The 21,633-nt window shown below is 47.1% G+C and overlaps 1 protein-coding gene across 2 annotated transcripts in view; it reads right to left on the reverse strand.

Moving 5' to 3' along the window:
- PIEZO1 (piezo type mechanosensitive ion channel component 1 (Er blood group)) overlaps window positions 1–21,633 on the reverse strand; it is a 112,312-nt gene that overhangs the window by 45,010 nt on the left and 45,669 nt on the right. For both annotated transcript variants that reach the window (XM_081201095.1, XM_081201096.1), the window contains exons 2-5: window positions 18,293–18,388; window positions 12,285–12,407; window positions 7,572–7,614; window positions 6,951–7,089 (exon numbers count right to left, since the gene is read on the reverse strand). In XM_081201095.1, the coding sequence (XP_081057221.1) occupies window positions 6,951–7,089; window positions 7,572–7,614; window positions 12,285–12,407; window positions 18,293–18,388 (401 nt within the window). The remainder of the gene's footprint in view (window positions 1–6,950; window positions 7,090–7,571; window positions 7,615–12,284; window positions 12,408–18,292; window positions 18,389–21,633) is intronic.

Here is a 21,633-nt window from a genome sequence, read left to right on the forward strand (position 1 = left end):
CACAAAGCTTACTGCTCCTCCAGTCAGTGGTGCCAACAAAAATGTAATTTTTAAGCAGACATGGGGTTGGGGAGAGAGAGAGAGAGGTTTAAATCTGTCCCCCCAGCCCAGTATCCAGGTGGGGAGGCAAATTGCTTCCTGTCTGGTCTTTAGGTGGATGAGCAGGGATGGGACAGCAACTGATTTGCACAGATCACTTGAGCAGGAGGGGGCTGTGCATGAGCGTGCACCCTGTGTGTATACACAGGAGAGTGGCCACACTCACTTCTGACCAGACCCAATGCTGGCATGTGGACTGGCAAAGGGTTAATGTGGCCCTCAAGCCTTTGCAGTACACAGAAGAGCCCAAAGCAGTTTCTTTAGAGCTGCATTGCTCTGAAGATTGCACTGGGGGGATGTCTTGGGGTCTCTCCAGACATCTGTTTTATTGTGCATGCATTGTGATTTGTGGTTATCAGCGTGATTATATGCAATCCCTCGAGCCAGTGTGGTGTAGTGGTTAAGAGCAGTAGTCTTGTAATCTGGGGAACCGGGTTCGATTCCCTGCTCCTCCACATGCAGCTGCTGGGTGACCTTGGGCCAGTCACACTTCTCTGAAGTCTCTCAGCCCCACTCACCTCACAGAGTGTTTGTTGTGGGGGAGGAAGGGAAAGGAGAATGTTAGCCGCTTTGAGACTCCTGAAGGGGAGTGAAAGGCGGGATATCAAATCCAAACTCCTCTTCTTCTTCTTTCAATGTTTTTTTTGCACCTTCAACAGTTTCAGGGCAGGAATACCCCACAACTTACTGCTGAAATCCTGTAACTTTTCATACTACAGATGTTCTGGGGTTTGTTTATTGTTTGTCCTGCTTTTCTTACGCTATAGCTCCGGAGCGTCCCTCCACATAGCAACAATGTGGTAACATGGGGGAAGCATCACAGAACTAATAAAGTGGAACAATGTGCGGATGGTCTAGTATAAATCCACCACAACTGCATTATTATTGCGCCGGCATGTGACATGCTGCAGAATGCACCGGCAAAAAATCCCACCAGTCTGGAAAGGCCCCTATGTTGCTTACTGGTAGCAGCAAAATGTACAGTAGTGGAATTCCGGAAGAGGAAACAAACACCCACACCCAGAAAGCTGCAGCGTGGGAACCATTACTGATGGACAAGCTCGTTGAGTCACTGAGAAATTAAACCCTTGATCTTTATGGAGTAGGGCCAGAGCTGCAGATAACTTGGTATTTAGAACACACAGGCAAAACTCTGCTTAGAATTCAGCAACAGCATCAAAGGCCAGTTTTTGTCTCTGCACAATGCAACGGCAGAGGCACAAAATCAACTGAGCACACACTTGTGGAGGTTTTTTGGGAGGTGGGGTGGGGAAAGAATGCACTCTGAAATAAAATGTAACTGCATGATTTGTCAGAGGCGGTATATGTCTCGGAATGCCACTTTCTGGCTATCACAAGTGGGGAGAGAGAGAGAGTGCTCTTCCACTCAGGTGCTGATTGTGGGGTTCCCAAAGGCAACTGGTTAGAAACTGTGGGAGCAGGGTACTAGACTAGGTTGGGTCTGATCCAGCAGGGCTCTCCTCAGGCTTTTAACAGGACAGTCTTATATACAGGCTTATTTATGTTCATGAGATTATATGTCAAAATATTACACCAGTAATGTATCCTGCCATGCAGAGCCACAGATCTCTCTAAAACAGAGAAGTAATTTCTTGGAAGGGTGCAAGGGCAGAGTGCGGAAACAGGACCAGCCCCACACTGAGCAATGGTTGTAGAGGCAACTGAAGCATAGCTGAGGCCTGGGAATTAGATACCCCAACCCATCTCTGCCTAGCACAGCCTTGCCAGGGAAAACAAACCTGCTTAGAGGGATCGCTTACATTCCCCTGAGAACAAGATCAGGACAAAATGACACTTGATCTCCCTGTAATAACGGTAACACCCGCAGCAGCCCCCAGGGACTGGATGGAGAGGTTGCAGGAATGTGAAAGGTCCTCCCTCGAGTGGTCTGTAAGCCTGCTTCCCTCCTTGCCTTCTGATCAGCAGCCAGAGCGTGGCTTCTGAAGAAATCCCCTGTGCTAAATTTAGCTGGGTGGCAGCACAACCATGTGCAGGTCTACCCAGAAGGAAGACCCACCAAAGTCAGTGATCCTTCCTTCCACATCAGTATAGAATCGTAGAACTGAAGAGCTGGAAGGGACCCTAGGAATCCCAGCTAAAGAACCCTTAACAGGTGGCCAGCCAATCTCTGTTTAAAAACCTCCAGGAAATGAGCCTCCACCACCTTCCAAGGGAGTCCGTTCCACCGTCAAACAGAGAGATTATGCATAGAATTGTTTTGGATATGATATTATCTTAATCGCTGTTACATATGATTTTTTAATGGTTAAATTGCTTCATCGGAAGTGATCCATAATTCCAGAAACAAAAACAAACAAACGAATAGGATTGCATTTTAGTCATTGGGGGCTGTGCTTATTTGGTGTGTACCCCACCCCAGTTGGCTATTCTTATGCTGTTGCTACTTTAAACTGACTGGCTATTTTTAAACTTTTGCTACAAGTTGCCTTGAGAACCATTGACAGAAAGGTGTGATATATCTGTTTGTAAACCAACAAGTAAAGCCACCGGGGGCCGGCAGCAGTTGACCCGTCTCCCAGTTTCATGAGCCTTGTGACGACGGGGCAATGGTGTTTGTGCATCCCTCCCAGCCCTGCTATGGATGCCTCTGGCGGCCCAAGCAGCTCCCCAGAGACATGCAGAGCATCCAGAGCTCTCTGCTGGAGCCAGGCTTTCCCCCCACCCACCAAGCCTGCCGCCTGCCCCCTGACCCACCACCTGGCCTTGTTTGTTTCATTAGCCGCTTTGGAAAGTGCATTCCGTAAAAGGCCTGTTTTTCTTGGCTGCCCAGCCTGGGTTCCTGACGACGCCCGAGCGATTTTCCAGCCTAATGTGGCTTTCACAGAAAAGGTATTTGGCCCCACCTCCTCCGTTGCTGGACGCACTTCGGCCACGGGCTCCAAGTCCGGCCCAGATCAATTGTGCCGAAAATGTACAAAGCAGAGAATTCCCCCTCCCCCTTGGAGAGTCCAGCGGAAAGGGCCCTGCACAAGGCAGCCTGACCTCAGAGTTTCCAGCTTTAGCTCGGCATTTGCTAAAGCTAGGAGCAGGGAGAGGCAGAGAGGGAAAAGCAGGAGCGATAGGAAGGGGGAAGGAGAATGCCCTCTCCATACCAAGAAGCAATGAGCCCCATGGCAGGGGGAAGCCAGTGAGGGGCCCAGCCTGGGACCCCAAGACTGTTCCTGATGGGTGCAAAGGGTTAGAAGAAGAAGAAGAAGAAGAGTTTGGATTTGATATCCCGCTTTATCACTACCCGAAGGAGTCTCAAAGTGGCTAATATTCTCCTTTCCCTTCCTCCCTGACAACAAACACTCTGTGAGGTGAGTGGGGCTGAGAGACTTCAAAGAAGTGTGACTGGCCCAAGGTCACCCAGCAGCTGCAGGTGGAGGAGCAGAGACGCAAATCCGGTTCACCAGATTACCACTCTTAACCACTACACCACACTGGCTCAAGCTGTGCCTTCAAACCCTCTCCAAACCCAAGTGTGTTCAAGATAGTGGAGGGAATGCTCTCTGCACATGCTCAGAGCAGACTCCTGTGTGTTAATTACCTTCATGTATTCCTTGGCCAAGAAAAGAGGAACTTGCTGAAAACAATAGCCCAGCCCTTTCCCCTCTCCCAAACCACCACTCTGTTTGCTTGTCTTGGCTTAATAAAAAACACCCTGCTCTGGGGGTGCTAAGGGTGCTCTCTCATTCCAGAGGTCCTCCTGGTGGTGCCAGGTATTCCAGAGGTCTGCTTGACAGTTACTACATAGAGAACATTTAGTGGCACCGACACTCTGGAGAGAGCCAATGTGGTGTAGTGGTAAGTGTGTTGGACCAGGACCTTAGGAGACCAGGGTTCAAATCCCTGCTCAGCCATGAAAGTCACTGGGTGACCTTGGGCCAGCCACAGTCTCTCAGCCTAGCCTACCTCACAGGGTTGTTGAGAGGATTAAAGGGGGAGGAAGAGAACCATGCACACCACCTTGAGCTCCTTGGAGGAGAAGTGGAATATAAATGCCATAAATAAATAAAAACGGAAGATGAAATCAATATGGTGTGACATGCACCAACAGTTTGCAGATGTTTCAAAAGTTTATTTCAAGGCAAGCCTTTGGGGAATCGCAATGCAGCCTGGCATTCAATTTTTCTGGTCTGGAAAGGTTTGGTTTTTATTTGATAGATAGGTAGAGCAAGATTTTTATATAACGTGTCGTTAAACATGTTGTACACTGCTCCAAAACTTCTGTACTAGAGAGGTCCGTAAACTTCCACAAACAAATACATTAAAATGTTTTAAACGCAGGAGTCCTACTTTGCATTCAATGTGCCAACTTCATGCTGGGGATGGAAGGAGGAGGAATGGATGGTCGTATTTTCCCTGCCATTTTGAGGGATGAAGAACAGCAAGTAACATTACAGGCACTTCCACGTGGCAGCTCATTGGGGACTTGGCACCACCTGCACATGAGTGCTCTGAGCAGCATCCCCACACTGCATCGTCCCCATCAAAATGCCACCTCATATTATCTTCCCTTTTAATCTGGATTTTCCATTTCTGTGAAAAACCTAGTAAGTATAACAAAAAAATGAGCTAACACAGAAATGGAAAATCTGGATGGGGGTTAGGGATATGGCATGGCATTTTGATGAGGGTTACATAATGTGGATGCTATTAAAAATTTGGAAGCATGAGCAGTGCTAAGTCCATGAAAAAGTGCGGTGTGGAGGCACCCTCCCTTTCCAATTCTCTCTCTCTCAAGTCTCCCAATTCCACTTCCTGCCTCATCTTCCTTTACACCAGGGGTGGGAGAAACTCAAGCCCAGGGACCATATGGAGCCCTCCAAGACTCCCTTCCTGGTCCTCCAGGATCTTGCCATGCCCCGCCTCTTTCCAGTCACGCCTCCTTTCCCCAGGTCACACTCCTCACTGAGTGATTTTGCCTGGCTGGAATATGTCCCTGAACTCCTATAATGATGGTTGCTTCTCCAAACAGAAGCCAGAGAGGGCCTACTGTACAAAGAATACCTTTATGTCCATAGCTTCACCCACTGTTTGCCTCTGATCCCAGAAAGTTGCCCATAAAGGACTGCAGCCCTAGGGTTGGAAAAAGGCACCCCACTCCTGTTTTGCACCCATTCTTCTACTCTCCCATTCATGCGAAGAGCTCTTAGAATCATAGAATTGTAGCGTTGGAAGGGACCCTGAGAGCCATTGACCTCCTGCATCTTAACATGTGGTCCCCCATCCAGTTTGAAACCATACCAAACCCTACTTAGCTTTGCAAATGTGCTTGCAGTTTTATTGCTTTCCCAACTTTGCTTAGCCCCATCTTTTCCCCACTTTCCTGATGTGAGTCCCTTCCATCAGCCAAAAAAAAAAAAAGGGGGGGGGGAGAGAAGCCTTTCACTTAACAATCACTGGGGAAATTTACATCACTGATTTCTCTTTTCCAGCTCTACTGCCCATCAGATTTTGACACAAAAAGACACACACGTGCACCCTTTCCTTGCCATGCCTGTCTCAGCCCTGGGCAGGGCATGGGGACACTCCTGAGCCTGGCCCTGCACTAATTGGGTGCCAAGCAGCAATAAGTGCCAGCAGGCAGGTGGCAACTTGCTGCCCACCCTCCACACTGCTGAATCTTATCCTCGGAGATCTCAAAGCAGCCCTGCATAGAAAGGCCTCTGTTGAGTCCCGGTGTTTTGTTAGGGAGTCTCTATGGCAACTTGGGAACGGCAAAAGTCGCTCATCCACTGGGGCAGATGTGGGAAACCTGCCCTCGAGGTGGGTGAGTCACAGTTTGAGGTGCCAGGAAAGTCAGTCTCTCTCTCTCTCCCCCTCCTGCACTCCTCCGGAGCTAATGGCGGGGGGGGGGGGGGAGAGAGGAGGCGTGAAGAATCCTGGCAAGAGCAGGATGATGCTAATGAGAACACAAGGAAGAGCCAAGAGGTCTATCTAGTCACAGAATCATTGGAACACAAGAGTGGCGTTCAATTAAGTTTCACTTACAGAAGGCTTGTTGAACAAGAGTAGGTTGGATTCATTAAATTCATTGGGTCTACTCTGAGTTAAGCTTAGCAAGACTGAATTTGGAGAAAGAAAATGAGCACTGTATCCCACCGGGAGCCGGTCCTACCATTAGGGAGAGCGAGGTAGCCAGTGAAGGCAAGGCGCTGGGGGGCAGTGTTTGCCACACAGCCTGCCCTCCTCCCCATCCGGCAATGTGGAGGCTGGCAGCACCATCTTGTCCTTCACCTCCGTTAGCAAAATGTTTTGGGGTGACCCTGCTATCCCAAAACAGGGAAAGGAGAAGCAGACAGAAGAGCAAATGCACACTTAGGGTTTATCCACACTTCCTCTCGTCTCACTGCTTCCCCGGGGAAAGCCTCTCTTTAGCGCTCAATCAAAGCAAACAGCAATTTGAGTTTTTCCCGGACTGCCATCTGTTCTGATCTATGGCTAAACAGCAGTTCTCTCCCTTGGAAATGTGTGGAGCAAGGGGAAAACAGCTCAGACCCGTGCTTTCTAGGCACAGTGCAAGTGGAAGTGTGGATGAGCCCTTAGAAAACTGAAAGGAAAACCTGGAAGAGCCTGGGTGCTGGATCAGGCCAAAGACCCACCTAGCTCAGCATCCTGCTCTCACAGTGGCCAACCGGTTGCCCTGATGGGAAACACACAAACAGGACACTCTCCACATTTGTGTCTGCCCTACTGCAACGTGTTGTGCTGCAATAGGTATGATGAGGCACCTCAACGGTTAGCAGCGCCTCTCTCTCTCTCTCTCTCTCTCTCTCTCTCTCTCTCTCTCTCTCTCTCACACACACACACACACACACACACACCTGTTCAGGGCAGGATTCTGATGGGTGACTCGCTGGCTCCAGGCGGCTGCAAACACCAAGGCAGATGGCAGAGACCAGCAGAATCCCGAGGTCGGGGGCCACCAAGCGCACCGAGTTGGGGATATCGTTCAAGTCCAGCCTGGAAGTTAAAAGAGGAGTGGTAAATCCTGAAAGTGCTGAGGCTGCGTTATATGCCACAGCTGGGCCAGGCTTTGGTCTGTGGCACAGGCTAGCAATACATGGTGCAAAAGCAAACAAGGCTCGCCCAAAAGCTGGCAGCAGCACCTGCTTTCCAAGCCCCAAAAGCAGAGAAGGGGAACCTGTGGCCCTCCAGATGTTGTGCAACTCCAACTCCCACCAGCTCCAGCCAGCATGACCAGTAGTGAGGCATGATGGGAGTTGCAGTCCAGCAACATATGGAGGGCGCCACATTGGCTACCTCTGGGCTGGAACAGAACACTGAGCTTCCATGCCCTCTTCCCTATGACTTCCCAGTTTCAGTTCAGTTCCACACTCAGTCTCTCTGCCTACGCATCTTCCCAAGGGGCATGCTGCAGTGGGTGGCCCAAGGGATGCAGCTCTAAAAGGATTTGCCCTCACCTTTCTCCTCTATACCCTTACCTGGTGACTCCAATGTGCTGTGCAAGAGTTTCCCATGTGCTGCCTGAAAAGAGAAGGAAAATAGAGTCCATTAGCTGCCATCATCATCATCAACCTGTACTTCACCCAAAGGTCACAAGGCAGCTTACAACAATTAAAGCACAATATTAAAAAGAGTTTAAAACAACTTACAACCACCCAAAATAAGGTGGGTCCTAAAAATATGCACTTCAAGCGTCAAAGGCCAGGGTAAAGAGGTGAGTCTTCAGCATTTGCCAGAAGCTGTACAATGAAGATGTCAGATGCACCCTCTGTAGGGGCTGCCACAGAGAAGACCCTCTCCCAGGCTGCCACCACTCCCAAGCTGCTGACAGTGAAGAAACTACCAAGAAGGGGCCTCCTTCGTTGATCTTAGCATCTGAGATGATCTGCAGCAAAGGTGGTAGTGTTTCAGATATTTGGGGCCTACGTCATTTAGGGATTTCAACACCAGCATGAGCACCTTTAATGAGTCCCCCAAAAAGAACAGTCAACTAGTACAGCTGCTTCAAAACAGGGGCTATACGAGATCTAAACAAAATCTCAGCCAGAAATCTGTCCGCTGCACTTTGGACCAATTGAAGTTTCTGAGTCATCTTCAAGGGCAGCCCCATGTGCAAGCAAGTGCCAGCCAATAATTAAAATAACTTGAGGATTCTATTTCTATCTTCACAGGCTGAGTGACCACTCCTGAACTGAAATCAACTGCCTGCTTGTCTCCATGTTCAAGAGGTGAATCAGGGGTGGGAATGAGCTGAAAGATCACAAGCTCCTAACTTCCTCTGAGATGCCAGAAACAAGCAATGGCACGTAAAAGACCATCTCTGGTGGGTGAAGTTCACAGAGGGCTGAAAGCTACATTGGATGTTGCTTGACTCTTACCACCTCTAAACCATGTTTGAGTAAACAAAGCAAGATAATACAGAAATTCTTCAGAACACGACTCTCAGGCCAGCAGGACTGCTTGAATTATCACAACTGATAAAGGAGGGAACATCTGCGAAGGATGTTAGCTGGTACGGTACATATCAATTTAATGGGATAACAAGCATTGGAATCTGATGAAAATTACAAATAAGGGTGCCAGTGGGGAGAAACAGAGTGTGGGCCCCCGCCCAATCATCTTTTTAAAGTCCGTCCATTTCATTTTCTTGCAAGCATGCAGTAGAAACACATACTTTGGTATCTGGCACAGAATGCAGCTTTCAGATTATCTGCTGGTTCTAAGTTGGTTGGAGTTGTTGCGAGCTGTAGTCCAAAATACCTGGAGGGAGGACCTCAGGTTGGTGAGGGCTGGATTAGCCCTGGCAAGGTGTGGAGAGCTGTGGGAGGGTGTTTTGCTAGAATAGGACATTTTGATTTGAAAAAAAGATTTCAAGGTTTCCATTTAAAATTATCTCTATATACGGTGGTTTGCTGGCTGAGATTGAAAGGCAATAAAAGTATAAAGCTGAGGTATTATATATCTGATGGCCTGATTTGTTTTTAAAGCATTCATTTGCATGCATAGCTGCTGGAATAAACAGGATGAATTGTTCATCAAGATCTGTGAAATTATTGCATGCATAGACCTCCCCTTCCAAATTAAGGGAATATTACTGACTACTAAAATCAACAATCCATTTCCTGATTTGTTTGTTTTTGGAAAGGTGGTTTGTTGTTGTTGTTGTTTAGTCGTTTAGTCGTGTCCAACTCTTCATGACCCCATGGACCAGAGGGTTGTATCCTATCTACTGCGGGTCTGCTGTGAGAAGTACTAGTGTGGAACACCACCCATGGATTGCACAAAGTTGTCACATGCTGCATATAAGCTGAGCAGCTCAGACTCTACTATATATTTTGGAAAAGTTGTTGGCTTGCTATGCATTTGGACACATTAGACTTTCATAACTAAAATTTGCACAAAGGTTCTTGAGATCAAGAAGCGGGTTTCCATCTATGTTTGCATACAATGGGACACCATATTGAATCAAGATGGCAGACCAACCCTTTCAAAACTGCACTGATTTTTAACCACTGATCTCGAAACTGTACTGATTTTCCAGTTTCTGAGACTCCCTAAGCACCACCGAATATGAGGCTGCTAGTTGGAAGCCACCCAGAGTAGCTGGGGAAACACAGCCAGATGGACGGGGTATAAATAAATAAATAATGAAATGCTTGAGTATAATCAATGGATATTTCAGGTCTTTGGAGAAGTGACTTATCAGATGTATGCAGAGATGTGGCTTGTAATCTAGTTTTCTCTTTTCCTAGATTTCCTTCCGCACAAACATGATCCAGTGTGCCTTGGTTATATTCCTTCAGAAATGAAACTGTTTTCTCTGTCTTTCTATTCTATTTCTTCCTCTTCTGCTAAATGTTTTAAGAATCAAAACAAAGAAGTTCAAGGATGAGATGTTTGAACATCACTTCAAAGCTAAGCCTGCTCCTGTAGCTCACAAGCAAAGTGCCGTCATTTGAAATGGAGCCACCTTCCCAAAATACAGTATCACAAAACTGTCGAGTTGGAAGGGACCCTGAGGATCTTCTAGTTCAACCCCCTGCAATGCAGGAATATGCAGCTGCTCCATACGGGGATTGAACCTGCAACCTTGGCGTTATCACCACAGCGCTCTAACCAACTGAGCTACCTGTGAAGGTGGTAAGGAAGCTCAGCTCTGCAACCTGTGATGCATGCAAGTTCAGGGTCTGGAAGGCAGCAAACACAGCCTGGGCTCATTCTACACCCTTTCTCCAGCCCCCTTGTTCTATTTGTGGGGGGAACCACCTAAGCTTTTCATCTTATCAGGTCTGGGGAATCCAGAAGGGAAGCCCGCCAGGAAAAGGGGTCAGCGCCAGCAGACTAAGCCCAGGGTTACGGAAGCTTGGAGGCAGCTCTTCCAAAGGAACTGCTATGAGAAGGTGAAAAGCAGAGAACAGGAAAGGAGCAGCACTATTCTGGGGCTGGGTGAATGGGCTCAGCTTGTGTGGAGCCACTTATTTTATAGGCCTGATGCCGAGGAGGCAGAGAAGATGAAAAAACTTGTCCCGTTTAAGAATCTCAGCAGAAACAAAGACAGCAGAGCAGAGTGTGCTGAGATGTTTTTGGGACCAATGAACAGCTGTGATCAACCTTGAAAAGCCATCATGTTTCATCTCAAAATTGGAGTTCTCAAAAAAACCCCAACCACAACAGGCCATCAATTTCAAAACTTTCTGTTGGGAGAGAAGTTCCATTTCCTGAGCATCACAAGTGACAAATTAAGTTCTGACAGGCGAAGTTGTTCCATCCAGAGAAGGAGAGGAGAAGCTGTCCAGGCTGGATTTCCATACAGGGAACATTCCTTGATGCCTCCGATTCCATTGTGCAGAAAGAGAGAGAGAGAGAGAGAGAGAGAGAGAGAGAGAGAGAGAGAGAGAACACACTGCTTGCCAGACAGCCCCACCTAATCCCCCCAGCCCGGCACGCATACCCCAGCAAACTCTGCATGCAGTTGGCAGAGAAAGATGTCAAGAAAAACAGAAGGGCCAGGGGATCACAGGCCTCGCATTCCAGCCATGCTCAGGGTCAGGCCCAGTCTTCCCGGGTCTCCTCTTTTACAACCACTTGTAAATAGCTTCATAAACCAAAGTGTCACCACCAATCAAAGCATTTGGAGCCAGGCAGCAGGGTGGCATTTTTCCCTAAGAGGCTGGAGGGCTGTGACGGGAACAAAGTTCTTTACAAAAAAAAAAATATGTATTGATTTTAACAAAGAAAACAACAGCATACAGCATTACCGCTATGTCTGAAAAGATTCAGGCACAGGGAAATTACAAAACAAGTTTTAGATAACAGCAAACAAAGAAAGAAAGCAGAAAGCAGAAAACAAGAAGGGGAATTGTTGCACAGCCAGGTACAAATAGAATGTGCAAATGAAAAGCAGAGGAACAGGGTTCTTCTAATCTGCTGCAAAGCAAAATGCATGTATATTTGGGATGCAAAAGCATAACATTTTGCTCTACCATGATTTTTTAAGAGCAGGAGTTAATATTATCACAGCAAATGCCTGGCCACAACAAGAATGCAGCAGGTACTTGTAAGGGAGGGACCGCCAAGTCTGGGGGCCAGGAAGATGCTTAAAAACTCTTAGCATGCCTGCATATTCTGCCTTAAATATCGCCCCCCCCAATCCAGTTTTGGAGCTCAGTTGGAAGAGAGCATTAAAAAAAAACAAAACCCTGTGGTGACTCGTGCCCATTAATTCACTCCTGGCAAATGCACCTCCCCCCAGCCCACAGCATCACCATTACACAGTTCCCAAACCTGCACTTCTCTTGTAACATTTACTTCTGCTCTAAAGCTGCTCCCAGAATTCTGCTATTTTGCAGGAAGGATTCAATTTGCATACTGGCAAATTCACATTGTGCAATTAAAGTAGATTCAGGCTTGCGCAACAAACTCGCATCCCCCCGCCAAAAAAAAAAGGACTTTTGTGGTAAGGAAAGTGCACTAGAAAGCGTGGGATAACAATTGCCTGACGTGACACCATATAACGTCCCCACATATAAATCAGAATGAATGTTCCATAAACAGCCAACATCATACAGCTTAACCACCAGCTTTGTGCAAACAGACCGGGATGAATGCTCAGTAAACAGGTCAGCTGGAAGCGGTCTATGTCTTTCTCGATGGCAACATCCCAAGAGAAGCAGAAGGAACAAGGTACTCACAATTGTGTCCCAGTAGCTGGTCCAAGGTGGGGATGGTGTACAGGCATATCTGGAAAACCAAATGGGCAAGGAGGAAAAGGATGCTGGTTCCCAAGAGGGCTCGGAGGAGACGCCCTGTGTGACCTGCAGGACAAAGCAGAAAAGCAAGAGCTATTTCAAAGTGCTCAGAAGCAATGGGTGTGCATTATCAGGCAGATTTCTATGGGCATGCGTTTGCCCATTGAGGATAACACTATGCATCTGTCAAAAAAAAAAAAAAAAGAGGCTCTACTTCAAGCCTGAGGAACGTTTGCCCCTCCTGAGGTTGCTGAACCACAACTCTCTCATCATCCCTGGCCTGGAGCTGATGGAAGATGGAGTTTCCCACAACTGCTTTACTGCCTGAAAGCTTATGCCACAATAAATCTGTTAGTCTTGAAGATGCCACAAAACTCTTGTTTTTCCTCTGAGGCCAGGTTCTCCTCCTTTAATCTGTCCCACTGGCCTCAGCCAGGCCTGTACACCTCATGACCTTCCAGGCTCAGCACAGCCCACCAACCATGTATAGCAGCCCTCCAGGGTCTAAATAAGCCTACTGCCTACTGTTTTCAATGACTGCCCAGGAGTGCAGAGGGTTTGTCGAGACCCTGGATAGGGTCATAATAGGCTTGGAGGACCCTGAATCATGGAGACTTGGCCTACACGGAGCCAGGAGTTAAGCCTGCAGGGTCCACCCCACCGTGGCCGTCCCAAGAGAAGGAGGAGGGCACTTGCTGTACAACGATGCAGCTCCTTGCAGCTCTGGCCAGGACCCCTCTGGGTTGCTGGCTGCTCACCTTGCGGCCCACAGCTGGAAAATTCCAACGAGATCTCTTGCAAGGAATGGCCAGAGTCAGATCTTCCACCAGATGCTGCTAAGCCCCCTGTGCTCCTCGCATACGCCTCATAAATCGAAGGACGCTGCCGGCAGGGGATGGAGCGGGGAGGCGGGGGAAGGCGCAAGGGGGTGGGGAGAGGAGAGCTCACATTTTCCTCTCCAGACTGGAAAAATGAGAGAGAGAAGACTCTCCTTCAGCCATTCAGAGTATCCCTAGAGGGGACCACTGGCAGCTGCCCGAGAGGAGGGGAGCAGCCCTTCCAAAAAATCTTCACTTTCTTTCCTTCTTTTTTACCGTAAGTTTGCTTTCTAGCTCTTTCGAGGGAGGGAGGCTCAGATGGCATGAAATATTTAAACAGGTAGAGCCATTAGTGGTGGTTCCAGTTATGGATCTGTTCAATGTCGGAGAGGCAAGAGGCACAATGTAGGGCCATTGGAGAGGAGGGAGCAGAATAGAAAAAGGCTCCGATGTGTGAAGGATTCCACCCTCGGTGGAGAACTGGCCTTGACGCCCTAATGGTATTCCCCTTCCTTCTACGGCTACAAAACTCATACTTTAATTCTTCAATGTATAACGCTGGCTTATACTGAGTCAAACCGTCGGTCCATCCTTCACCTGGTACAAAATGCAAGCTACCCAGGAGATCCAAACACATTGCATCAACTGGATTTGCACAAACCCTTAATGAAGAATAAGATTTCTGACCACTTGCAAGAGGCATTACTTAAAGTACAGTAGAGTGGTACCTCAGGTTAGAGACGCTTCAAGTTATAGACGCTTCAGGTTACAGACTCTGCTAACCCAGAAATAGTACCTCGGATTAAGAACTTTGCTTCAGGATGAGAACAGAAATCGTGCTCCGGCGGCGTGGCAGCAGCGGGAGGCCCCATTAGCTAAAGTGGTGCTTCAGGTTAAGAACAGTTTCAGGTTAAGAACGGACCTCCAGAACGAATTAACCCAAGGTACCACTGTAACAAAGTCCAGAGACCAGCACACTCACCAGTCATACATTGCTGGAGATTAAGAACTACGCAATAGACAGTTTATCTCCCCTGCTACCTTAAGCCTGCTTGGATGAGAATTTCTTCCCAGTGCTTCTGGACGTTAATGTATTTAGTGTCGTTCTTTGGCCAACAGAACAGCTTTGCACCCCACCCCCCAAAGTACAGTACTTTCAGCCCCATAACAACAAACAAATACAGCGCTCAAGATCTAGGCTAGGGGAACTTCTCTGCCACCAAATTTATTTCCTAGGAAGAGCCTCATCACCATTCACACTGCAGGGCTGGTGCAGCAAAGCTTAGACATTGGCACTAGCAAAGAAATCAACACTCCATAGCAGAGCGCAGCAGATAGACAGAATCTCTTGCGTGCGTAACAAGATAGGAGGGTCCCTGCTGCCCCCAAAATTCACAGAGATTGTTTCGGCTAGACTTAGCACCCTGCCCTAAAACATTAAAGTGGGACAATAGCCTGATAAGTCTGCAAACTAACTTTCTCCCATTCTCTTAGCGACTTTTTCTCTTTTGCGTGGAAAATGTGTACCTAGTTCACAAACTTCGTTGTTTTATTTGAGTTATATTCCATGCCAGTCGTAATTATGAAATCTGCAATATACACAGCAGGATATTCAGCGTCTTGAACTTTTCCCACCCTGCATACGCCCCTTTCCCTTTCCAGGTACAGAAGTTCAGCTTCATTTTGAGATCTCTTGGTTAATCATTTCACAGCCCAACAGCTATGAATAGAACAAAAACCAGGTTATAATTTTAAACACTGGCCTCAACACTCCAGGGAGCAGTGGCAGGACAAGACAACCACCAATCCGCCTAGACTGGGGAGAGGGAAGACCACAAAAGGAAGGAGACTCGAAGATGCCCTCTTTAGCACTATTCACACACACACCCCCACCACCACCTGTTCCTAAATATACTTTACCAGTGGCAGAGAGAGGGAGAAAGCAGAACAGAACAGCACTTGGAAGGTGGCTTGATGCTGAAATTGTCACAAAACAGGCAAAAAAAGACAGGACACCAGGATGTGCTGCCGCATCTCAGTATATCTGCAGACACACTGGGCAAGTTTACCATAGTTTTATTGTTATGAGTCTAGCCTCCCCTCTCCAGGCTTCTGCCCACCCCCAGCTCAGCCACAATGAGGAGCTTGGAAGCTGTCATTTCCATTTTAGATTAATTGCGGTTTAGTGTCTCATCCCAAGCCTAAGCCTGTGAAACTTAACCACAGTTCTTGGAAACAAGCCAACTTCAAACCTCAGTTTATAAAACTACTTGCATTCAAGAACCATAGTTAAATATTAAACAGTCTAGGGCATGCAAGGAGGAGGGGGAGCAGGCAGGCCCAAGGAGGAAGGCCATGTTCATTCTCATAGTGCTCAAGCCATGGTTTAGTGTTACGTCTGAATCTAGGCACTGTGACTGAAGCCACTGAAGCCTCTCTGCCCTCCTGTCTGTATCATGGGTAGAACTGTAAACATCCATTACCTAGTTGCCTTTGTTTTTTTCCTTAAGACACCACAGATAGGCAATGTAGTCATGTGGACTAGTAACTTTTGTGAACTTATTTGCAAACCTAGTTTGATGTGGTGTGTGTTATGGAGATTGTTTTTTGGAGGGGGTGTCAAAGATATTCAAACCTTTATAAAGGCCAGCTTTATCAGATTGCTACAATTTAGCACTTCCTAGCCAGCCAGCAAAAGAAATCATTTACAAGGATAGTAGAAACCTCTTAGTAAAATACCCCACCAGTTATGCGAGAACAAAGTTGGTTAACTTCCCAGGCACAATCTGTACTCCTAATGTTAAGATGTAACACTGAATTTATTTCAGGAAGGAAGGGGAGGTGAAGGCAAAATTAAAAAGGATACAAAATGAAACTGGTAGATTCCTTTCATTGCTCCTTGGTTGCAGAGAACATTTTAATCCCAACTGAAAGGGCCGAAATAGATGTCTGAGGGCAATTTGAATGCTAGCTGTGGTTGATGGGAGTTGTAATCCAAAGAAATCTGGAGGGCTCTTTTGAGCCCAAGGGGGAGTGGACTCTCTTACTGTAACACGTGGGACCTTGGTGCAAACAGAAAAAACTCCCAGATCTCAAGCATTCAGCAGGATTTGTACAGCTATGATCAAAGTGCACGCTCACGCGAGCACACACACACACAATGTAGGAGCCCCTGGCACCAAAGTGTTCTTTAAAAGGCTTTCCTTTTCAAACCCTGCCCAGGCTTTGTCTGATTCATAACTTTAGATACTGTTTTTATGCTCTTTTAATCCTCTAAATTTCTGTTATATTTACTTTGATACATTTTTACTTAGTTTTATACTGCCGTTTCACTGTTTTAGGCTGAGTTCTTGTTTTACTGTTTGCATGATAAATTATTTCCTTTTTAGACTGTACACACCTAGGTATCTTTGAAATATTAAGCAGTTTATAAATGCTTTTAAATAAATAAAAACAAACAAAAGCAGTTAAGCAGACCCAGGGGACGAGTCTGCTACATGTCTGCAAGAAGCACAAATTGATATTGTCAGACATAAGCAGTTATCCTTTTCCTTCCAGGACGGCATTAGAGGACTCCAAGGCCATCTCCTTCAGACCACAGCATGGCCTAGGTGTTGACTGTGATGAACAGAGAGCAAACACCTCCAGATTAACACCCAAGTTGATCCCGTGTGTTGGCCATGTTAAATCTTGCCCCTGTGACCTCTCTCTGAGCCTTTGCCCGCCTGGGTTCCAAGCCGGTTAGTTTTCCATTTGTTTTGTGAAGTTGCTGGTGATTGTTCTTTTCCCTGCTTTCACTCCGCGGTTGCCTTCTATTATTCTTTTTAAAAAAATAGGAAGGGCCCAGCATACATTTAAAGAACTTGACTCCCCCCAAAGAATCCTACCCCTTGCAGAGTTACATTTCCCAGTGCCTTGAACAAACTACAGTTCCCAAGATTCTAGGGGAGGGGTGCTTTAAATGTACATGTGTTCACAGTGTGACATTTGGGCAGAACTTGCTCCCAAATCCTCCCACTCGCTTCAGATAAGGACTGCCTTCCAGGTTCAAAGGAGTGTGTGTGTCCTGCCGTGTGTCAGCTGGGTGGTCAGACTGCTCCTGCTCCCAGCAAAAGCAGTCACCAGGCAGGGCAGGGCAGGGCAAAACAGCCCTATCCTTCCAAACAGGAAGGGTTTATTAGATTGCCTATCAAAGACCGGAGATGGCTGTGGCGCACAGCCAGGGGCTGGCTGGGGAGCGGCTGAGCACACAGGCGAAGGGTACAGATGCTCAGAGCCCCTTGGGGTGGGCTTCTCGGAGAGGAAAGCAAAGCCTTCCCTTTGGGGAGAGGGAAGGTGAAGGATGGATAATGAAACGAGGGAGATTAACCCTACCAGGTCCTGTCACAAGCAACAGAGGGACTGCAGGAGGCTGGAGCTAGCGGGGGAATCTTGTGCCTCTCCCCTCCTCCCCACAAGGCTGTCCAGCAGCTTCTCCTACACTTTTATCTACTGCAGCATCTGGTGAGGAGACCAGCTGAGAACAGGCCAAGATCGGAAACGCAAAGCCAGTCATATGTGCGGCTGTTTGGAAATCCATGTTCAGATCCATGCGCCTCATTGTTAAACTGCTTAATTCATTTAAGGAAATTGCCTCTGCAAGATGTGCTGAAGGGCAGAGCACCTGTTCTGCATGCACAGAATCCCAGGTGCAATCCCTTGGCATCTCCAAGTGGCTAGAATGGCAAAGACTCCTGCCTGAAGGCCCTTTCTTAAAAGATGGTTGAACTAATTTATGGCATTTGCAGCTTCAAGATGTGATGAAGGGCAACAGCTCAGTGGCAGACCACAAGATTTGGTTCTAGCCAAGGTGGTGTAGTGCTTAGAGCGTCAGACTAGGGTCTGGGAGACAAGGGTTCAAAGTGTCGTTTGTTCCAATTTAGCGCTAAAGAGTGGGTTTTCTGAGAGAAAGCATTGGGGCAAAGACAAAGCTGCTTGGACCTGTGCCTAGAATGCATGGGACAAGGGGGAAACTGATTGGACCTGTACTTTCTACGCAAAGGACAGGAGGAGTGTGGAAGAGTCCCATGTTGGGAATGGAAGATCCTCCATTCTCCCACAGGAAAAAAAAACCAAAGGTGGAAAAACACTTACCTTTCATGGTATATTCCGTAGGGCCCAGGAACCACGGCAAAAGCAGGAGGTAGAGAAGGTACACTAGGGAGAGGCTGTTGAACCGGAACAGGCATGCTGGAGAGGAGGGGAAAGAGAGACAGAGACAGAATTAGCACAGGTTTGGCTGCTTCTGAACACATCTCTTGTGGCAGGTGGATAACATATGCTACATGTTACATTGCTTACCAGATGGACATGCAAATACAAGGAGCTCTTGCTTGTTGTTGTTGTTAATATTAATATTATTATATTTATTACCTACCCTTCTCCAGCAGGTCTCGTGGTGGGATACAAAGGTTATAAATTCAATAGAGTTTTAATCCTATCAATGTCCAATTGTATTTTACTGATTGATTTTTCTGTTTTTAGCAGTTCCTGTTTTTATTTGTAAGCCGCCTTCAAGCAAAAAGGTGGAGTATAAATACATATAAGAACAACAACAACAGTTTTTAAAAATGAATCACATCCACAGGAATAGGCTGTGTCCTAAAAACATATACATCTCAGATGTCACAGGCCACGGTAAAGAGGTGTGTTTTCAGCATTTGTGGAAAGCTGTATGGTGAAGGTGCCAGACACACTTCTGCGGGGTGGAAATTCTACAATTTAGGGGCTGCCAAAGAGAACGCCCTTGCCGTGGCCCAGGCTACCCACTCCCCCAACTTCTGAGGGGGGCCGAACAACCAAGAAGGCTTCTTCCACTGATTTTAACACCCAAAAGGGCCTGCAGAGAAGGAGGCAGTCAGCACAATTAAAAGTGAATGAAAGGGGTTGTCTCTACATTTTACTCAGAGTAGACCCACCAAAATTAATGGACTTATGTTAGCCATGTTATGAATACATCCCTAAGGTCTTTAGTGCAAGAAAGTCACTTGAAACAGCTCACCCTACCCACAAAATGGTCTTCTTGGAGTTTGGAAAGTGATGTGAAAATGCACTGAAAACTGTGGGGTCAAGGAATGACTAAGAGGAACACCCCACAAACAAATCAGGATGAATGCTTATTGCCGCTTACAACCTTCATATAAACAAATCTGAACAAATGCTCAGCAAAGACCGGGCATCATCTAACCACTGTGTAAACGTCACACAGGCAGAACAGGATGAATGATGAATAAACTGGTTGTTTGGGCTTCAGCCACAATGGGCACAAATGGGGGGAATATAGCAAGGAAAGAGGGAGATTCCTAAAAGCATAACAAATGCTTGCTTGGATTTTTCCAGGTTCTTTTCTTTTATGTCTTTCCATCCCTCTCCACATGATCACAGGAGGCAAACTCACGGGTAAGGACTGAATCCTGCCAAGCTGCCCAAACAAGCTGTCATTTTCCTGGGTCAGACATTGATCATCTGTTGCTGAACCACCCAGCAGGGCTGGCAGAGAACAGAGAGGCCACAGATGTTTCCCTCTGGATGGCTCCGAGTGAAAGGAAAGATGGTTAAGAAATCTGAGCAGAAGCCAAGCCCACAGAGGCGAGAGCTATCTAGGGTCAAAGCTCTCTCCGGAGTTGGCCAGCATCGCCCAAGAGAAGTGGAACAACACAGATGTGATCAAACAAGACCCACACACAAGAACATGGCTAGTCATGCTGGATCAGGCACCATCTCTTACTTTTGACAGCTTGGGGGAGGCTCTCCCCCCCCCAAGAAGCAGCCTGGGAGCGAGGGGCAACAACACATGGCCCGCCCGCAACTCCCAAGCCTTCCCCGAGCTTCAAAATGAAGGGGGAAGGGGGGAAGGCAGGCGGGAAGGTGGCACAGCTCCGTTCCTTCCCCCTCAGTGATGACACCCGGGGTGGCCCACCCCCCACAGCACCCCCTTCCTCCACCCCTGACCCCAGATTCCCTATCCTTTCTCCAGGGCTGAAGTGGGCCCAGGTATAGGGAATCTGTGGCCCTTCCAATGGTACTGACTACCATCTGCCCCAGCCAGCATGGCTAATGGCCAAGAGATGGCAGGTCTTGTAGTCCAGCAACACCCAAAGGGCCACAGACTTCCAGTCCTGCTCTTGTTTCTGTGGCTGCACGATTAGCACATATAATGATAGATTTGTCTATTCGCCAATTTGTCTAACCCCCTTTTTAAAAGTATTGAAGCCAGCGGCCAGCACCACTTCCTGTGGCAGTTGAGCTAATTATGTGTTTGTGAAAAATAAAAGCTTTATTTTGTCTATCCTGAGTCCACGGCCAATTTGCTTCGCTGGATGAACCAGAGTTCTTGAAATGTGATGCAACTTTTTCTAGCCTACGACACTTTTAGAGTGTAAATGGTATACTGTGGCATGATGTTTTGTTGAGATTCCACTATGTGGAGCAACAAATGCAGCCTCACTCGCCGGTTCCGTCAACTGAGGCACACAATACCCAAAGGCCAGTCAAGGTATTTTAGAGCCTGAAGCAGAAAGCACCACCGATACCTCAAAAAAGGATACGGTAGAACAATTCCCCCATGAGCAAAGGTTACAGCATTTGGGGCTTTTTAGTTTAGAGAAAAGGCAACTGAGAAGTGACATGGTAGAAGTGTATAAAATTGTGCCTGGTGCAGAGAAAATGGAAAGAAAGGTTTTTATTCCTCTCTCGTAATACTAGAACCATGTTGTGAATCGTCCTGAGATCCACAGATGAAGGGCAAGATGGAAATTTAGTAAATAATTTTTTAAAAAATAAACTCAGGGCCATCTAATGAAGCTGATTGTTAGAAGATTAAGGGCAGACAAAAGAAAGTACTTCTTCATGCAACACATATTTAAACTGTGGAATTTGCTTCCACAAAAGCTAGTGAAGGGCACAAACAGGAATGGCATTAATGGAGGATTAGACAAATTCAGGGAGTGTAAGGCAATGAATGGCTAACCCCAATGGTTGTGTTCCACCTCCACAGTCAGTCAGTATGCTTGTGAATACCATTTGCTGGAAACCACAGAAAGACAGAATGTAGCTCTGTGAGGCGAACAGGGGTCTCCTAACAACTAGCAGCACCCTCAAAAACTACAGTTCCCAGGATTCTTTGGGGTAGAATCCATGGCTGTTTAAAATGGGATGATACTCTTTCAAATGACCAGTGCAGATGGGGTCACACTTCTTAATGCATTCTAATTCTGGAGCTGCTGGTTTCAACTGTCCCTGCTATGGTTTTCTTGTTTGCTTTATTTAAATATAGCAGTCGGAGATAAAACATTCATGGGGACTGAAATGTTCCCTGCACTGGTTAATATGCATTTCCTTCTTGAAAAACAAAACAAAACCAGGAATTGGGTTGGTGAGAGTGCGCGAGAGAAGAAAGGAGGCATGTTCAAGGAGGCAGCCGAAATAAGAGTGCA

The sequence above is a fragment of the Podarcis bocagei genome (assembly GCF_964188305.1).
Source record: "Podarcis bocagei genome assembly, chromosome: 7".
In the NCBI taxonomy this organism is placed as follows: domain Eukaryota; kingdom Metazoa; phylum Chordata; class Lepidosauria; order Squamata; family Lacertidae; genus Podarcis; species Podarcis bocagei.